This window comes from Salvia miltiorrhiza, chromosome 6 (genome assembly GCF_028751815.1).
Source record: "Salvia miltiorrhiza cultivar Shanhuang (shh) chromosome 6, IMPLAD_Smil_shh, whole genome shotgun sequence".
In the NCBI taxonomy this organism is placed as follows: domain Eukaryota; kingdom Viridiplantae; phylum Streptophyta; class Magnoliopsida; order Lamiales; family Lamiaceae; genus Salvia; species Salvia miltiorrhiza.
Window position 1 is genome coordinate 644574 of NC_080392.1, and position 20185 is coordinate 664758.

At 33.2% G+C, this 20185-nt stretch overlaps 4 protein-coding genes across 5 annotated transcripts; 1 reads left to right on the top strand and 3 right to left on the bottom strand.

Moving 5' to 3' along the window:
• Positions 1 to 5121: 5121 nt before the first annotated feature.
• LOC130987635 (uncharacterized) lies at positions 5122 to 7638 on the bottom strand. 2 transcript variants are annotated; one of them, XM_057911233.1, is made up of 5 exons: positions 7310 to 7638; positions 6695 to 6779; positions 5793 to 5906; positions 5443 to 5544; positions 5122 to 5357 (listed from the first exon to the last, which is right to left on the bottom strand). In XM_057911233.1, the coding sequence occupies exons 1-5, from the start codon at positions 7408 to 7410 to the stop codon at positions 5313 to 5315; spliced, it is 447 nt and encodes a 148-aa protein (XP_057767216.1). In that variant the 5' UTR covers positions 7411 to 7638; the 3' UTR covers positions 5122 to 5312. The 2 variants fall into 2 exon arrangements, with proteins under 2 accessions (XP_057767216.1, XP_057767215.1); XM_057911232.1 differs by having other exon boundaries at positions 6695 to 6797.
• A 2417-nt stretch (positions 7639 to 10055) lies between these two features.
• On the bottom strand, positions 10056 to 11030 carry LOC130987636 (RING-H2 finger protein ATL56-like). The gene has a single exon (XM_057911234.1). It carries the CDS (start codon positions 10761 to 10763, stop codon positions 10245 to 10247), a length of 519 nt encoding a protein of 172 aa, XP_057767217.1. The 5' UTR covers positions 10764 to 11030; the 3' UTR covers positions 10056 to 10244.
• A 2337-nt stretch (positions 11031 to 13367) lies between these two features.
• LOC130987637 (RING-H2 finger protein ATL13-like) lies at positions 13368 to 14821 on the bottom strand. Its single transcript, XM_057911235.1, has one exon. It carries the CDS (start codon positions 14585 to 14587, stop codon positions 13517 to 13519), a length of 1071 nt encoding a protein of 356 aa, XP_057767218.1. The 5' UTR covers positions 14588 to 14821; the 3' UTR covers positions 13368 to 13516.
• Positions 14822 to 18241: 3420 nt separating this feature from the next.
• On the top strand, positions 18242 to 19905 carry LOC130987638 (60S ribosomal protein L24). Its single transcript, XM_057911236.1, has 5 exons — positions 18242 to 18428; positions 19016 to 19091; positions 19177 to 19278; positions 19372 to 19520; positions 19623 to 19905. Exons 1-5 carry the CDS (start codon positions 18418 to 18420, stop codon positions 19774 to 19776), a joined length of 492 nt encoding a protein of 163 aa, XP_057767219.1. The 5' UTR covers positions 18242 to 18417; the 3' UTR covers positions 19777 to 19905.
• The last annotated feature ends 280 nt before the right edge of the window (positions 19906 to 20185 follow it).

The following is a 20185-nucleotide window of genomic DNA, read 5'->3' on the forward strand; positions in this document are numbered from 1 at the left end:
GGATAGAGTACGATCCTAATCGAACTTCTCGGATTGCTCTCAAACATGTTTGGTTCCGATCCAGGATCGCAGGTCAGTGACAAAAATCTTACTCTTGATTTCTGAGAATCATTCATCAATTTAATTATCATTTGGGTTCTTGCTTTCTTTTTTATTTTACCGATGTAAGTTTCGCTTTTTATGATGTTAAATTTGGAGATGGAATATTGCATTTTTTAATTGGGCGGAGGGATAATATTCTTATATTTTGAAGTTTCGCTTTTTATGATGTTTAATCCTCAAAAACATTATATATTGTCCATAGAGGGTTTACTTTGTGAGCCTTATGGCTAATTTGCTGTATCGGCTAGATAAATAATTGTTTTTTGCTCGGATCTTAATAAGGGTTAGTTAGATTGGATGAGAGATTTAATATCTTCTGTGAAGCCTTTGTATGGGCAAATCATTTTTTTTCTGGTATTTGATTTCATTAAGTAAAATACTTTCCATGAATTGCCAGCTTTCTGATTTAAAAAGGCTTGAATAACTCTACATGGAAACGAAGTGATATTCTGATCTTATGTGCCATCATACACCCACCAATGGTGGTCGCTGATATACTCTGATTAATTGCGCTTCACTTTTGAACTTTATGATTTGATAGCAGATGATGTGGTTAGCAACTAAGCACCAATTGCATAGTAGTTTCTTCAAGCCAGGTTAGTCGAATAATTCTGGTTGTATTTTGTTTGGAGTCACTGGAAAGTTGTTGAGTTACTTTTTAAATTGTTAACTGAATGCATTTGTATGTACATAACTGTGAATTCTTAGCTGAGTTAGATGTCGAAAGAGCTATTGTGTTGTGATTACCTCCATATATTGTATTTTTGAATTGCTGAATATACTATATAGAAGATTGTGTTATGACCTATAATAGCGTGTGCAAGTAAAATATGATGAAAACCATGATGAGGAAATAATACCTTCATTCTAAAAAAAATTATAGAATGTAACTTGAGTCACTTGACACATTAGTTTTATAAGAAATAGGACTTTATAGTGCTGCTCTGCTCAGGTGGTGAAGCTACCATTCCTTAAAGGGTGGGGGCTCTTGATATCTTTGCTTGCGAGTCATTTACGATGATGCCAGCTATTGTGTTATATTTAGAGTATTGAGATACTATTTAGTCTATATAAAACAAGGAGGTACATGACCATGTGGCTATGTAAAATGGAAGTAGATACTACTGGGTTCGTTTATTTGTTTCTCCTCAAGGCAACATCATCATTTTCTAGATAGAGACCCGATGAAGTTTCTCATATTTGCCATTTCATTATTTTCCATGCTCCCATTTGAACCCACTTTGCATTGCACTGGAAGTTAAATATGTCAGGGAAATGCTTGTATGTCAAGAATGAAACCACCGGAGACGAACTCACTTTGTGCGGCTAAGCTCTTCGTGTTCTCAAATGGGAAACAAAAATTTCTGGAAGCGCATTGTTTGGAGCAGTAGTGATCAGATGATTTGGAGCATCAAATTTCTGTTATCAACAGTAAGGCGATCAATAGGCAGCTTAAGTCCTTGTACAGTGTCCCACCACCAAAGCAGCAGCAGCCGGCCAAGCGACCGACGACCACGTGAAAGTGAGATTAGCTTTCTTTTTATTTTCAAGAATTTGATCAAACAAGTTTAAAGTTCCTCAAAATAACTGCGAAATGAAAAAGTAATGAATACTTGTGTTGCATGATCCGATTATTATTACACATTGTTTTCTGGTTATTTGTGTAATAATACTTGATTCATTTGACTATATTAGTTCAATTTTCTTTTTGTGGAATTTTTAAATATGGCGGGCAACAATTTTATTGCAGAAACAAAATATGCTTATTGAGAGCAACAATTAATCGCTTTAGTTTTGTTATGTATTCATTTAATATCTATTAATATATAAAATAAAACATATTGAAGGCACCTTAATCTTAGGTGACATTTTCTCCATTCATTATTATTAATTATATTAAGTACTTTATCCCACATTAAAAACACATTAAACTTTATCATAAAAAAATTGAATTACTAACAAATTTAAATTTTGTGTATCCATCAAGTGAGTTAAAATTGAGAATTTTAATTGATCAATTACTAATTTAATATTTTTTTTCAATAAAAGATAAAAAAATGTAATTTTGAGTTAAAAGATTACGTGACTTCTTTTCAATAAGAGATAAAAGAATGTAATTTTAAGATGAAAAATTACATAAAATCGAGAAAAACAATGTGCACGAAAAATAAGAAATATTTCCTATCGATCTAATCACTTGTATGAGATATTATTTTATTTTTATTAAAAAATTTAATTTGATCAATTATTAATTTAATATTTACCAATAAAAGATAAAAGAATGTAACTTTGAGATAAAAAGATGTACATGACTTCTTTTCAATAGGGAACAAATTAAAGAATGTAATTTTGAGATTAACATTTCATAAAAGTAGGGTAAGTAAAGTGCACGGAAAAATATGTAATAACTTCAATCTAGCCAATTATTTTTTTTTATGGAATTTCATCAAATGAAAACTTATAGTAGTGCTTATTTTTCTAAAATTTCAAATCTGATACCGATTCTTTTACAAAACTTCAACAAACGAATTACAAAATTTCAACAAATGAAAGTTATCCGACAATTGATTTTACACGAAAACTTTACTTTTACGTAATCTTTGTTTTGCTTTCTTTAACTAAATCAATTTTAACTTTGCAATTTTTATGGTCTTTGAAGCTCCAGACAAGATAATGTTTAAGTTTCAGATGAGATGATGTCCAGAGCTCAATTATAGCTTAAATTCCAAATGAGATGAAACTCAGACGTCAGAGATGATCTATTAAAGCTCCAAACAAGATAATTCTTATAACTTAATTACAATGTTGCAAACTCCATACGAGATTATGATCACAAGTTAGTTACGATCTTTAAACTCCTGATAAGATGATGCTCAAAACTAAGGATGTCAATCGGGTCAACCCATCGGATTTCGAGCTAACCCTATTGGGTTGTGTGCTATACGGGCCGCGGGCTATTCAGGTTGAAATTTTTTCGGGTTATAAATTCTCAACCTTAACCCTAAACATTCAGATTTTGGGCTAGCCCGACAGGTTAGTTCGGGCTCAAAATCTTTATAAAAAATTAATTAAAATATTTATTTTGATAAATTTTACATTTGTAACAAATAAATATACACATAAATAAGTGATCTTTCAACATCGAATTACATAATAACCAATATGAAAATCATAGAGGGATAAATATGCATATATTTTTCGTAAATGATTATAATTTTCTAATTTTACATTTAAGTATTTATATTAAATATTAGATTCAAAATACAAACAAGAGAAATAATGAGTAGAACTTTCAAATAATGAATCAAAATATATTTCACATATATTTGGAAAAAAAATCTTATTATACTAACTTTCGGAAGCAAAGTAGTGAAATTGAAAAATAAGATAACGAGAAAATTATTATAAAATTAGGCAAACATATTATTTTTGGGTCAGCCCTATAGGGCTCGGGTTATTTTCAAGCTAACTCTATCGAGTTGTGGGTTATTCTCGAGGCAATTCTATCGGGCTGAAATCTTTTAACCTTAAACCTCTCAAGTTATCAGTCTATTCGGATCAGTCCACAGGTTTCGAGTTGGATTGACATCCCTATTCAAAGGTCAAATGTGACCTTTCAAGTTTCAAACGAGACAATGTTCAAAGCGATATTTCTATTATCCAATAAAGGTAATATTTAATTGATAAAAGTGATTGAAATTAATATAACTTCAAATATTATACAAATGAAAATTGATAAATAATTATAAATAACAACGTAAATTAGTTTCCGTCGAAATTTCGACGGGTTACACACTAGCAAAAAAGGTCTTAAAGTTTTAATATGTGATGGCAACACAACAACTAACGTGGTATACAATGAATTTTTTTATAGATTGAAAGGTAAGAAAGATATAACTTTGATCATCTTATTCATATCTTTATAGACCAGTAGCATTCATTAAACATTTATAATGCTATTTACTTAGCATTGCTATTCTAGATGGATGGGAATGAGTGTTGGATTTCTATGTATGAAAATTGCTTATATATAGTGTATCTTTTACTTGCAGAGGCTATGTGCGGATCTTTTACTTGCAGAGGCTATGTGCGGATCTACAATTCTGGATTTAGAAACTTCATCTTCAAGCTAAAGTTTATGAAGGTTATTGTAGATTCAGTTTGAAGTGAGGAATTGAAAATTATTGTTGTATTGCTTGCTTTTGAAGATGTGGCCAATTGCCTGTTTAGTGGGTTGTTGTATTGAGTACCGTTAACTTTACTTTTGATAACTAAATTATGGCCTAATGTTCTACGATTTAGTTTCCTTATATGTCGTACATAACACTAATAATTGTTTAAGTATTTATTCTTCAATAGAAAAAATATATAAAAAAATATGTCACACTAAAACTTCTACAGATAATATCAAATTAAAATAATAATTAACAATAAAATTTATTATAAATTATACTATAAAATAATGACCCGTCGAGTTTCGACGGGTTATACACTAGTTTAGGTAATAGCGCCGAAATACACGAATTTTTACTTCACATATCTTTTACTTCACTTCAGCGAATGAATGCTAAGGTAGAAGTCATAATTGTTTACACGATTTAAACGGAAGTCTTCCTAAATGATGATGACGACATTAGATAGATTTCACTACAAGAATAGCAAAATGTATCAAGGAATCATTCACCAAAAATGTTCATCAAGACAAGATTTTAAGTTTATGTACAAAATAAAAAATATGTGAAAGTTCGTGTATTTTCATGCTATTATACGGTTATACCCCATAATTATTTGACCCTAAATGGAAGAACCTCTTCTAATTCAAATATTACGAGAAAATATGCAATATATGACAGTAAAAAAAATTCAAGACACTAAAGCTTAGCAAATTCATTGCAATTTATATTCTTAAAAAAAAAAATCATTGCAATTTAACATTGCTTGATGTGTAAAAACAAAAAAAATTAGATACCGATATAGATTTGCATGGCTCAAAAGAGAAGTTTCACTGGTTAAAAACAGTTGATCAAGAATCAAGATTCATTCAAACTTTCCAGAATCTTTCAATTTTTCAAGGATCTGAAACAGTCATTACATCTCATTCACAGCAACTATAGAAAAAATGGAGCAAAAAACATTGATGTATACATGTGCACAATTTTTCCAATGAAACAATCTGTAATGATCATAATATATCAGCAGTATCATCAAGCCTATCTGACAATCAAACCGACGACAGCATCCCAGTATCCGCTTAGCTGTAATGAAAATCGAACTCCAGTAACAATAAGTTGTCGATTATTTCACCTAATAACTCGATATAGCAACAAGTCATGAAGTTACCTGAGCTAGAATGCTTTTCCCCGTGTGACCTTCGATGACCAATCCTGCCGTGAGACCGACCATTGCCCACGCACCATTAATAGCTTCAATTTGTCGCCTTCTCTGTAGAAGCCAGTATTTTAAATTAGACAAATCACCTGATTTTGCAAAATTAATATTGGTGTGTTTAAAATAGAATCTAGAGTGCTATAAGTTCCAAAAAGAGAATCACAGGTAGACGTTAATTGAAATGCTTCGTGTCTTTATGTGTTTCTCGAGTGTCTAGAAGACGGCACAAAACTAAATTCTCAAGCAGCAAATACTAGTTCCACAGACCAGAAAAAGTTCAATTAAAATGGAATTTTACTCACTTTGAATTTTTCTTTTGCTTTAATTAATTCCATCTGTTTGGTTGCTAATCTTTTGGCTTCCAAAGGATCGACCATAACTACTTCTTTTTTCGCTTTTCCTTTCCCTGAAGATGCCTGTATAACAGCCAAAAGAAGGAGATGACTTTGTTAATAAAGAAAACGTCAACTGATTAGCCGACAACTCAATGGAACAGTCAATAATAGGGTGCAGAATCAACATAGCTATTTCGTCTCAAAGGTGTGTTCTAAAACATTTTTCGTAGCAATAACTTAAGATGTCAGCACACTTGTTTTCCAAGTGTCTGTAACGTGCAAGCCTTGCTTAATTTCATGCACATAAACCACAAGACAAATAGATTCCAAAAATAAAATGAAAATGAAAATAGCAATATGAAAAAAAAAAAAAGTGTAACCATATCAAGCTTTACCAAATTTAGTGCAATATTATTCGTCCGCGCTCAATTGAGTGTGTGCTATCAGGTCATTATGTTCAATTTTCTAATCTTATGTCAATGCACATATTAGTATCCCTTCATGTTTCTTAATCTCTACATATTGATTTATATATTTCAAGATATGTATCCATTTCTCTAGCCTAATTAGTTGTGTTACTAGAACAACTACGTCGTGTGACTCTTTTATTTCAACAACATTCAAATTTAGTTAACTACTGAGAACAAAATCCTTGCTTGGTTTTCAGTGGTATTCGAATACTCGTATACTAGTAAATGTGTCCTAAGCTGAGGGTACGGCAAGCATAAGACAGCAAGCAATCGGTACTCATGAATCGAGTGTAACTCCGAGACTTATACATCGGTGGCAATGGCATCACTAATAACATACCTCAAAACATCTTAGATCAAATTCAAACAAAAAATGCAAAAGCCTCGAGTGGTGCATACATTTGGATTTGCCAAGACACGAATCGCTTGACCCGTTATTCTTCGAGGAAACAACCGCACATTTTGCTCTCTTTGCAGTCCCCACCTAGAAGAGAGCGGGCAGCTAAAAAAATCAATCTAATTCACCTTTTTTATTCATGTCAGCAACACTGTAAACATCAACTTCTAAAATCAAACCCTAGATTACCAAGAATTTCAGCCACAAAAGCTAGAAAAAGATAATGTCGAAGATCAAAGCCATCTTAAATCCTCTTTACTCTTGCATTTTTTTTTCTTCTAAGACTTTGATTCTAATAGAAACAATTCAAAGAGCATTGATACCCAAACAGACTATTCATCACCGGATAATAATCATACTAAGCAAGTCAAATTGAAGATTTGGGGAAACCTAATAACCTAAACCTAATTGTATAATCTCACACTGACTAATTAATTGGTGAAGCAGCTTCAGTTTATGCAAATAAGTGAAAATTTCTTGAAATCGTAATAATCCTCATAAAATTAAGAAAAACATGCCAATCCTCTAATGGGCATCGATCAATACAACAATTCAGAGCAAAAAATAAAATAAAAAAAAAAAAACAGAAAAAAAAAAGTTGGATTCTTTGCACTTACTTGAAAGCAGCAGAGGAATGAGAATTAGCGGCAGATAATCGAGGTGCTGATGATAAGAGGACTCCGCCATTAGCGAAGGGCGCCGTCGCGGATGACACCATTGAAATTCGAGCTGTGTGTGAAGCTGAATATTGATGGTGTTAAGCTGTTAATGGAAAGATTCGAGTTTTCGACAGCGTTGGGATTTTGTGATCCACTCAAACACTTTGGATAGCTTATTTCGATTTCGAGGCTTCGTCACATCCGTACAATTTGATTCTTTGAATACTTGCAACTTTGGATTTTATTTTATTTTTGACTTATTTTCAAGAGATACTCCATCTCTTTGTTTAACTTTTTCACGATAAAAAGAAAACGAGATATTTATAGTAAAATACACGAATTTTAAATAAATTTTGCTTTTTTCAATGATCATTAAAATTAGAAAAAAAAAATACATCATCTTTTGATTTTTTTTTTTAGTTTTTCCCATAGTATGAAATATCCCCCCAAATAGAAGTTAATTTTAAGGCTTTTGACTCATTAATTTTAAGGCTTTTGACTCACAAATACATCGGCTTTATTATACCACCTTTATTATCTGTCATGATTTTTTCCATGGTATAATGAAATACCCCTAAACACAAATTAATTTTAGGGCTTTTGACTCGTAAATACATCGGCTTTATTATACCACCTTTATTATCTCACGTATCAAAAAATCTAAGTCAAAAGCCCTAAAATCAGCTTCTATTTGCGAAAATTTAATACTTTTGGAAAATATAAAAATATAAAAAAAAAAATCAAAAGATGATGTATGATGTATTTTTTTTTTCAAATTTTAATGATCATGGGAAAAAATTAAAATTTATTACTAAAAGTTTGTGTATTTTAATGTAAATATCGCAAAGAAAATAATACTTCCTCCAAGTTAATTTTTGTTATATTTGTAATCTGAGCTCTTTTCAATAAATTATATACAAAAATAATTTTAATTTATATCTCGATTTTTAGACTTTGTTGCAAATTAGACCCAAGTTTAGAAGTGTTTCAATCAATAATTTTTTAACTTTTTTTTTATTATTTACTCCCTATGTTCACCAATTACTCCCTACATTCACCAATTCGTGTCCTAAAGAAAAGGGGCACGAATTGGTGGACAGACCAAAATGACAAATTAGAACACTTATTAGTGGACGGAGGGTGTATATAATTTGTCCTCACGTATTCTTAATATTTTGAGTTGCAATTTCAAATGTTCGACCATAAAATTAACAACATGAAATACATCCAAACTATGAATTTCAAAATGCCTCAATCAATTTTGAGAATTTGACGTGAAATGGATGTCTAGATTATGCGAAAGATTTAAATGAATCAAAAGTTAGGACATAATAGAAACGCTTTTTAAAAAAATGGATCTAATTCGCAAAAAGATACAAAAGTTAGAATTTGAATTGCAAGGATCATTAGAAATATCAACATTTATTTGTATTTTGTGTTTGGAATAGTATCGTACCGTTTCACACATGAAATCTCCCATTCATTTAAATACATAATCAAAGTTTGATGTTAATAAAAGATGAGAAGCTAGCATGTAACTCAGTCTCTTCATGGTGGTGCATTTTGCAATGAACTACAAATAAGAAAATCTTCCTTTCACCAAACAAGAAACACTCATCACAAACATCAAACTCATGGTGATATTGAAAAACGATGGAAACCAAAACGCCATAACTCATGTTGAGCAAGAAGCCGTGCCGCCTCTCGCCCTCAACACGATGAGCTTCCTATTCTTGGAAACAAGTTCGATCGAATACACAAAAACATATACAAACGTTTTATTTACTTTGATGGGTTGAAATATCCTAAGCCCCTTCATTATTTCTATCATTTAAGCTAGTTTTGCTTGATTCATATCTCATTGAAAGGATGTCACCGGAGAAATTCTACTCTTGAGAATAAAAATACTCAATCATGCATCTTATCAACCATGTAAAGTAAACGCCCCCTCAAGGTTCAGAGCAATAGGTAAAGTTATATGTGTGTCCATAGATGAATAATTGAATCAAGGCATCTACATCACTAAGCCTAATTGCTAAAAGAGAGAAGCTTGCAATATAACTATGTTACCAAAAACCAGGGGGCTTAGCCCACTGGCCACCAGGTCCTCACTTAAGTGAAGTGACCCGGGTTCGATCCCTCTTGGGAGCGAATTGGAGATTGGAGATATAAGGTGGATTTGGTGAATGGAGAGATAAGGTGGTTCTTGGAGTGGATGAGGAACTACCTACTAACATCTAACATGACTTTGCCCGATAAAAAAAAAACTATGTTACCAAAGCCTAAGTGTCCCCAAATAGTAATAGACAGATAGATAGATAGCTCATCACCATAGACAGCTTAGTCTTAAACCAAATGACAACTTCAACAATATATATATACCAACTCAAAACCATATAAAAATTACCAAATTGCATAACTCACAAATACTTCCACACAAGATGAAAATGGGCAAGGATAAGAATTCTTCCATGGCTGTTTTCTCTAAATCTGAAGCTAGAATTGTTGATGTTTTGTTTGTCTTACAACTTTGAGCTTCAAATACTCAGTATCATAAATTCAACCTATCATCCCCTTGAGTTCATATCATATCCACAACTATTTTGCTACTAGCTAGAAATATTCAATCACTAGCTAAATCCCTACACATAATTAACTCTCTTGATTCTGTATTTACAAAATACTAGTATATCAACTCTAAGCCTTCTAACAAATTCACAATTCTTTATATCAATATCAATGTGATAATCCATTTCACCAAAACCATAAAAACAAGACTAAAACATCTTCAACCAGATCAAGATCATCTTCAAAGAGGTTATATATATATTTATATACACATTCAGCTCAAAAAAAAAAAAAAAAAAAACTTACACATAATCTAATCCATCCATCAATAAGAAGCGCCCTCCTCAAAATTAACCGCCCAAAGATTCTTCCAGCGATCGCCCCCGGGCGGATCCAAATCGACCCGGGTCCGACAAACGGGGCAATTGGGCTTCCGCCCGATCCACCTATCCACGCAATTCGAGTGGAACAGATGCTTGCAGATCGGGATTTTCCTGCAATTGTCCCCCTCCCGAAACGAATCCAAGCAAATCGCGCAGTCCGACGCCTGCGGCGAGTCGGCGAGGCAATACGCCACGCCGGGGAGAAGCGCCTCGAAGTCCGGCTCGGGATCCGCCTCGGCGGGGGCGGGGTGGAGGAGGCGGGTGCAGCGGCGGCTGAAGGTGTTGGACATGAAGAGGAAGTGGAGGAGCACGATGGCCGCGAACCCTAGGAAGAAGAGGAAGAGGGACATCACGATTGCCATGATTACGCATTTCAGGAAGAAGAGGAGGAGCTTCCTCTGGCTCCGGCTCATCAGCCGCGGCGCGCGGCGCTGCTGGTTTTCTTGGGGAGAATCGGGCATGGTGGGATTGGAATTGGATCGAGTTGGGTGATTCTGTGATGAAGGGATGAAAGAGATTGAAAAGATGTAATTTTTTTTCTTCTTTTTTTTCACATTTTTTTGGGGAAAAGATATTTGGATTTGGATTTTGGAGAGAGAGAAGAGATGGGGCCGTGGTTGCAACCTTAAACAGCAAACAAAAATAAAATAAAATAGAAATAAAATAGAAATTTAGGTAAGGTTTATTGAGAGTGAATTTGCGCCACCAATTTATTTATATCAATTTTGTTTATGGTGAGATACCTTTCATCACCAAATAATTAGAGGAAGACGTTTTTGTTTCTTAATGAAATGGTATATTCCCTCCCCAAAAAAATGAAATGGTATATGATTCTCCCATATCCTCATCTTTCAAATTTTTTTTTTATTTTTTTTTTATTTTAGATCAACCATCATCATTGTTAGTATTAAAATTATAAAACTATTAGTGGAGATTTATTAATTTAGGGCTCGAAAGTTTGCTTGTTTATCAAAATGATCAATTGAGGATTTGATTAATTAAAACTCTAGTATTTTATAATTTAAAAACTATAAACTATTTCATTTAATTATAGACTTATAGTTTTTAGTCATGTCTCGTGAATTTGATGATTGAGGTCGGTTATAGTAATGTGATGGTAGGAAAAGTTAGATGAGATGTCAAAGTTCATTTTTTTGAAAGAATGATCAATAATATTTTAATTTTTTTATTGTAATTATTAGAATCTTGGACTTAATAGTTGGAGGAAGTGTTGTGACGACAAGATCGAATTTAAAATCTTTAATTTTATGTATAAATCATTTTATTATTAATTCAACACACACACACACACACGTGCACAATATAATTATTTTGTTTCTAAAAAGTAAAAACTAATATGGGCTTCATCTCATGTGCTGATAGTGGGCCAAATAGGCCCAAATAGCCAGATGTGGGTTACACAGAGAGACCATAGCAAATGGGCTTTTGTAAAGTGGGATTTTTGCAATATACTTGTACAAGCTTAAGTGCGTATATCAAATAGAGATTTACAAACATTAATAAGAACAAAATCGATCACCTACCCACCGTGGGCAAACATAACGTGCCCATCATTGATGTGACAATTTTAATTAGAAAAGAGAATTAATAAATCTTACAATAATTAAAATTATCTTACCATAATTACAATTGCCACAGCATGGTGGGCACGTTATGCATGCCTACGGTGGGTAGGTGATCGTTTCTGTTAATAAGAATACCTCTTCAAACATAATGAAAATTTTAAGTTGAGGGATATGAATTTAACATAAACTCCTCTTCAAAGTTCAAACATTGCATGGGATGATTTAACCTTTTATGATTATTGTACTAACCATTTTATATGTCTACTCGCGAATTTAAGATTTTAAATTTTGGGTACGACAAATAAATACACAATTACAGGTCACGTATGTTGCCTTCTTCACGGACGATCTGCTTTCCACCCATGTTTGTAAGGGAAAAAAAAAATAAAAATAGTCTAGTATTAAAGAAAGATTTAAAACTTTTTAAGGGTATAAAATACCACAAATATTACTAATTATAAAAGATTATAAAATATTTAGCAATTTGCTTATTTTTAATAAAGGTTCCGTTTGCGTCGGTCGTGAAAAGAAAATTAATTTATCATCAATTGTGACAACGATTTCTTTTGTCAATTTCCACTCTTTAAAGCTCTCATTTTTTAAAGAAAGCACCATTTTCCCAACGTCATAAATATTAATTTAGTATTTATTTAGATTCAGGCAGTCAAGATTGAGGTTCCAAGACTCGAGAAGCACGAGATTTTAGACTTACGTATCCTTAAATATTTTAATATACGTCTCGTTTGATGTGGTTTCATTGTGTTAAATGATTGCTTTAATACTTTGATATGCTGATGTATTCATTCATAAAATAAATCTTAAACCATTATAAACGTCGTTTAATTATTAAGTCATTCGTCAATAAATAAGTTAAACTTGAGCCCTTCCTTTAAACATAAACTATTTCAAGCTTAGCTCATTATTTTGATTTGACCGATCACAATTTAGCCTATTTACATCTTTATCCTTACAAAAAATGCAGGCTTGAACATTCATGTAATTGAATTTCGAAAAACATTGTATTTTCATTGAAAGCCAACTTCACTTATTTACATTCAAAAAAAAAAAAAGACATACAAAATTAATTTAATCGAATTCCGAAAAACACTATTATTCAAAATCATTATACAGACAGTAAGTTTGAGTCAATTGATAACATACGATAACACTATCTTCTAAAATTTAATCATAACAATTTAAGTGGTTTTTTATATATATAAATTAGATACGTAAATAAAAAGTTTTCAAAAACTATGCGACGAATGATTCGAACTCAAAATTTCAAATTTTAGATATTGATCTCCTATCATTACGATTACGCTAACACACACACACAACAATTTAAGTGGTTTTGTTCGATATTCGCTTGCTTTCCCTAAACGTAAGAATCTATCCATACGTATGAAAAAAAAAATAGTAGTACAAATTTATATGTGGAAACACACATGATAAAATTGAGCATGGAACAACTCAAAAAAATTTCCTCGCGCAAAATAATAAATAGCACTTGTATCTCAAATAGTCAATACCTTACCTATTCCTCCACTACATAACAATTTCTTCTATATTTTTCAAGAAAAAAAAAATAAAATAACACAATTTTTTCCAAATAAAATGCATAACAAAATCTAATCATTACTTGAAAATGTAGTGTGAAAATGCCAATGAAGATTCCTCCCAACATACGTATGATCACCATCCAAACTCGTCCCAATTTCCTCATCAAAATCCATTTCATCTTTCCTCCCACTTTTCAGCCAAGAAAAACTCTCTCTCTTACTCATGCAAACGGAGCTCCTGTCGCTGTCATTACCGCCGTCGGCGGCGCCGCCTCGAGCTCCCACAACCTTAAACGCCTCGAACCCCCTCATCGAATCGCATCCGCATTCAGACATCGCTGTCCTACGCTCATGACCCAACCCACGTTTCTTCACACGATCCGCGATAGCAACTCTCAGCGACGAATCCTCCTTCATCACGTAAGCAAACGACCCCATCGAGAAGCACCTCCTCGCCTCCGCGCCGCCGTCTGCGGCGGCGCCGCCGCCGACGTTCCGGAATTTCCCTAGCTTCACCTCCACGACTCTGTCTCCGATCTCGGGAACCCCCAAATCGACTCTTCTCTCCTCCACGATTTCTCTCGAATCCTGAGATTCGAGGGCCCCCGCGGCGGCGGGAGAGGCGGCGCCGCGGCTGGAATCTTGCAGCAGAATATTCCCTCTGCAGATGGGGCACGTGGAGTGGGACAGCAGCCACGTGTCAATGCAGTCCACGTGGAAGGCGTGGCTGCATTTGGGCAGCAGCCTGAGCTCGTCTTCAACCTCGAATTCGGACAGACACACGGCGCAGTCAAATGGGTCCTTGTCGGCGCCGATGATCGCTTTGTAATTAAACACGGGGAGCGCGTCGATGAACGATTGGTCGACGCCGGAATCGTGGAGGTGGAAGAGCTGCTGCAGCTGCCCTTGAAGCGCGCTCAAATCCTCGATTTCGTCGGAGTTTCTGGCCGCCGCCGCCGCCGCCGCCGGCCGTATCAGGAATCTCACCAGAAGGTGGAGAATTCCGGAGATGAAGAAGATCACTGCGATGATTATGATGATTAGCAGAATACTAGGGCTGATTCTGTTGTTTAAGCCGTGATTAGCGCTTGATTGTGGAGAGGGTGGAGCTTGTGAGGGAGAGAGAAACCCAAAAACCATTTTTACATAATCCCAGCAGAGAGAGAGAGAGAGAGAGGTGATGGGGATTCGAATTGGCTGCAATGAATTTGTACCAGCTGGGCGCCATTATTAATGGACATAATTAGCCTAAAAAATTGCAATCAGAAGTTAATGATGGTAATTTAAAAATTCAGAAAATTATGTACAATAGTAAATAAATAGTAATTTAGAGGGATTTTTTTCTAGTTGACTTTGGAAGAAACGAAGTTCATCAGCGCCAATGTGCATTTAAAGTCTCCTAATTAAAATAAAGTTGATCTTGAGCAGTTGATGATTTGGATTTTTCTTGTGAACTCAAATCTGCCGCTTTGACTGTATAGATTATTTATTTGATTTCTTGTTTTGGTATATAGTATGTGATTCATTTTTTTATTTATTTAGTAATTTTTTTCCCATCTGATCACCATCTATTTACTGGTTTTTGTTTTCCCATCAAGCTATGTTTGTTACTATAAGATTAGTAATATATAATTGCAACAATTTTTAAAATTATCCCACCAATCCCCATTCAAGCTAACGTTGGGAACGAGTTTTTGAATGTATCATCGGATTTAATTACATGTATACAAGAAAAAAATATGTAAAATTTTCATCAATGATTAAATATTAGTAGTAATATGGAAAGCATGAAAGTTTATGTGCAGAAAATATGGAAGATTATGGTCAATGTGAGTGTTACTGAACTGGACCCCAGAAATCTTGGAAGTTGGAAAAGAGACATTAATTTTCGCACTTTCTAAGGGCTCTTGCTCTTCCGTTAAATAGTGATGATAAAAAGAGAGAGTAAATATTTAATTTTGTATCATCGTATTATCGATTTGATAAAAATGTCTCAATTTAAGGATAAGTGTATATAAATACTCATCGTTTTAAAATTTGATTATTTGTGTTTCAAAAAAAATTCGACACCTCAAAACTGATGTGAAATGTCAGAATTTCACATTCACAACTTACGTAACATATCCACCACATCAATAAAATATGCCATGCAAGTTGCGAATGTGAAATTCCGATATTCCACATTAATTTTCAAATGCTGAATTTTTTTTCTCGGGATACAAATAACTAAACTATGAAATAATGGATACTTGTTGTATGCATTTATCCTTAATTAAGTTTAGATATTTTTGTTAAACTGTTAATACGATGATACAAAATTGAATATTTACCCAATAGAAAATAAGCCAAATATAATATAATATTCACCAGAAAATGTGTTTAATTATTTACGGAAAATAATAATTGTATTAACTTTAGCTACAATATCATATATTTCTCCGCAAAATGTATTCTTTTTGTCGCAGAGTAAAATATTTCACCAATGTTAGCTGCAACGTTGAAATTTTGTTGCAGTAGTGTCAATAGCCTTTAATTTTTTGCAATGAGTTCCAGCAAAACAAGCCGCAACTTTGCTGCAATTTTATGCAAATTCTCAATTTTGATGAGTGAATTTCTCTATTAAGATGATGTATTAGTCGTAGATTTTTTTAATTGAAATATTAAGAATTATTTTTTGTTCTCATTTTACATAAAATATTTGATGTGAATTTTTTTCCTATGGATATATATGTACAACAATAATCAAACAATTGTAACTATATATAATGGAAATTTGGAGATTCAGTTTGAAGTTAAAAGAGAATAACTATATTTCTTAATAGGGCTAGATTTTTTCGATGATAATTATAAGACATGCTAAATTTGTTGTCTCTGATCATTTTTAGTTTTGAGGGAGCTTATTTTGTCAATGATTAAGACGATCTAACTACTTACTAAAAATATTTACGATTGTGACGAATGGTGAGGCATCTAGTGAATATATATTGGTAAAAATAAAATGTCATTTTCTAGACCAAGGTAATTTTTCCTCAAAGAAATTATTTGCAATAGATGAAAACAAATTCATATTAATGATATTTGTGAAGGGGCATTTGGCATTTATAATTTCGAAATAGAGTTTATTTTTCTTTAATGTTTTTTTTTTGGGGTTAAAAAATAGGTCAACCTCAAATGTAGTTTTCATAATTAAGGAATAGCCTTTCAATCTAATTAAAACCTTGATTGTTCAGTCTCGAATGTCATCATCTTAATAATTAATGAATGGTTGAAATTAATTGTTTAAGAACATCGTTTTGGGTTGGTACTAATTAACTAATTTTCAGTTCTTTTGTTTTTTTCTTGATATAATACATTGATGCATCTCATTCCCTACATATGTTTATATGTATGTATGTATTATTATGTTAATATATATATATATATATATATATATATATATATATATATATATATATATATATATATATAAGAATTGGAGACAGGCCACTTATATATAGTGGACCAGTCAAAAATGAAACACAGGTCACTTGTAGTGGAATGGAGGAAGTATTAGTTTGAGTTAGTGTTTCGAATTTGGATTAAATTGATCCATCCATTTATCATAGCTCACAAACAAATTATCACCGAAAATTTTTAAAAAAATTATTAAAATCCTTATATTTTATTTTTGAAAAAGCAGCTCTATATATATGTTGGGTTTTGGATTTCATATTGATTTAATTTCCCAATTAGGGTGTTAATATAACAACCCCTCGACTCCTAATCTCTCAAAATTTGAGGTTTGTCAAAAGAGACAGAAAAGAACCACATAATTATTATCCTTACACATGTTATATAATACTATATTATATTATACTTAAATATTGTAGGACCAAGGTTAGTTGTGTCTGCATGTGCATGCAGGTGATTGTTCTATTGTACCTACTTCAATTTCCAACTAATCTTTGATTTTGATTTAAGCTTATTATATTAATTAGCACAAGCATTTGGCAATCTATTAAGCTCGCTTCTATACCAACTACTCTTACACTTAGTTTAGTGAGTAAGTACAATTAAGACTTTTTTTTTTTTTTTGTGTGTGGTTTTTGACTAATAAAGCCACGTTGTTGAGATGCATCATATGGTTGTTTGTTCACATTGTTAGATTATTTTATTATTTTATTTTATCAGCGCTAGCTAAAGTCAGTTTTTTTTTAAGAAAGTGCTAGGTTTAATTTATATATAGACAATATCATCGATGCTATCATGCTAAAAATAACATGAAATGATTCAATCAAGTATAAGATTAATAATCCCTAAAAATAAGTACTATAACTATTTATTTATTAAGTACCTAGCAAATCAACTTTAACGGAACCCTTTCTATACTTATATACATCTCTCAGTATTTTCTTAAAATCAGTGTCCTCTCGTCCACACCACATATATCGTGGACAGAGGGAGTACTATTATTATACTCGCTTCATCCCCAAATAATTTCCCAATTTTTCTTTTTGGTCGTCTCAAAAAAAAAAAAAAAACTTCACTTTATATTTTTGGACTATATTCTGCCGTCAATAATATCCTATTTATCATTAATTTTCACATTTTCACCACTCTTATTATCTATTTATTCTTATTTTTCACATTTTCGTCTTAAAATTCATGTTCCTTCCTTCTAAGAAGTTATTCGGAGAACAAAGGAGTATTTTTTAAACTAGGAAGTCTATCATTAACAATTTCGAATATACATAATTAAAAAAAAAAAAACAATTTCGAATATACATAAATTAGGCCTAAAAAAAGGAATGTGCATTGTTTATTAGGCTTAAGGAAATATGCAAATGGGTTTTAAACCCTAGGCCCATTTCGAAGCAAAGCCTTAATTTTTTTCTAGAGTTGAAGCAACGCCTTATATTGGGCGTTAGGGTTTCTGCAACTCCAGAAAATAACATCACTGCGCGGCGCTAGCTCACCATCATTCTGCAGCCATGGTTCTCAAGTAAGTCGCAAGCTTTGCATGAGCTTCTATCTATATTCTCCGAGCCTTATTGAACCCGTTCATATTTGTTGGGATTGGATTTTCGTTTTTTGTTGTATTTCAGTCTCCATTTGCGATGTAGATTTGAAGTGTCGTGATTTAGTATTAGTTATACAATTTAATTAACACAATATTCTGACTGCTCTAGATTTTACCTCTGTTTTGGAAGATTTTTACTCGCCGAGCATTCTCCCGGCCAATTTGTTTGACCTAGCCATCAGCTTGTTATTTCGATTCGATTACAACTTTGAAGACTCTTGGAGACCGATTGTTTGTTTGAATTTTCTTTATATGTTATCTTTTAGTCACCGTTTCTTCTGGACATTTCAGTTTTGCTATAGATTTTTCATATGTAATTCAGGAATTTTACGAATTTGAGCAAAAAACCTTCTCTTTGGATCTGATTTATAACTTTGAATAGTTTTGGCTTGCGTTTGACTATCCAATTTGATTTATGAGTCTGTGTTGTTATGGCATTGCAAATATTGGATTTGCTAGATTTCCATATCTGGTATTTGTGGTGTATTGATTTAGTTAGTATTGATCAGGACGGAGCTTTGCCGTTTTAGCGGTGCCAAGATCTATCCTGGAAGGGGCATCAGGTTTATCCGCTCCGACTCTCAGGTTCGCTATCCTCGTTGCCGGCAGTTGCATTTTCATGCTCTGTTTTTTGTCATTTGTGAAATGAATGTGCTTGTTGGTGTTGTAGGTTTTTCTGTTTGTTAACTCAAAATGCAAGAGGTACTTCCACAATCGCCTCAGGCCTGCGAAGCTCACATGGACTGCTATGTACCGTAAACAACATAAGAAGGTGAGGGGATTACTTGATGGCATTGGTTTCTTTTCTGGTATTCATCTATTGTGCAACACATTAGAGTTGTTAATGGTATCGTGATTGGCATAGGATGTCGCTGCTGAAGCTGTCAAGAAGAGGCGTCGCACCAACAAGAAGCCCTACTCGAGGTCCATTGTTGGTGCCACCTTAGAAGTCATTCAGAAGAAACGAGCCGAGAAGCCAGAGGTCCGTGATGCTGCCCGTGAAGCTGCTCTACGGTACAAGACCTTTTAAGTCCAACTAAGAATGGTTTATTATCTCACTGAGTGAGAATAGGCTAGCCATTGGAATGCTTTATAATTGACCCTTTTTCGTATCAGTGAAATCAAGGAGAGAATCAAGAAATCTAAAGACGAGAAGAAGGCGAAGAAGGCAGAAGTCATGTCCAAGCAAAAGACTTCCGGCAAGACCAACGTACCCAAGGGAGCAGCACCCAAGGGTCCCAAGATCGGAGGAGGCGGCGGCAAGCGCTGAAATTTCCATCGTTGCTTCTATATATTCAATTGCTTTTTGTTTGCTGATTTTGGTTTGCAGCTCAAATTATTCTCACTTGTAAGGCTATTAGACTCTTTTCATTAGTAAAAATAGCGTTCGTTTTCTCAAGTTTTTGGCACATCTTCTCTTCACTTGTTATATGAATTAGTTCAAGCGTTCGGCAATCTACTTTCTATACCAACTTACACTTATACTAGTTTAGTATTACCAATTGAATTATCCTTTGTCATCGACTAAAGCCAGTCTACTTTCTACAAATTGATTGGTTGATAAGTTTGAGCTTGTGAATAAAATGAAGAAATCTTTAATAATCCTTTTGAAAGAAAAAATGATTAATGAGGAGAGTCACCAATGAGAAAAATGAAGAAATCTTTAATGATCCTTTCGT

Coding starts and splice junctions, on each gene's coding strand:
- LOC130987638 (XM_057911236.1), top strand. Junction 19,279..19,371: donor ACCGTAAACAACATAAGAAG/GTGAGGGGATTA, acceptor TGATTGGCATAG/GATGTCGCTGCTGAAGCTGT. Junction 19,521..19,622: donor GCCCGTGAAGCTGCTCTACG/GTACAAGACCTT, acceptor TTTTCGTATCAG/TGAAATCAAGGAGAGAATCA.
- LOC130987635 (XM_057911232.1), bottom strand. CDS start 7,410: ATGGTGTCATCCGCGACGGCGCCCTTCGCTAATGGCGGAGTCCTCTTA. Junction 5,907..6,694: donor GTGTCTTGGCAAATCCAAAT/GTATGCACCACT, acceptor GCTGTTATACAG/GCATCTTCAGGGAAAGGAAA. Junction 5,358..5,442: donor GGAAAAGCATTCTAGCTCAG/GTAACTTCATGA, acceptor TTTTCATTACAG/CTAAGCGGATACTGGGATGC.
- LOC130987637 (XM_057911235.1), bottom strand. CDS start 14,587: ATGGTTTTTGGGTTTCTCTCTCCCTCACAAGCTCCACCCTCTCCACAA.
- LOC130987636 (XM_057911234.1), bottom strand. CDS start 10,763: ATGCCCGATTCTCCCCAAGAAAACCAGCAGCGCCGCGCGCCGCGGCTG.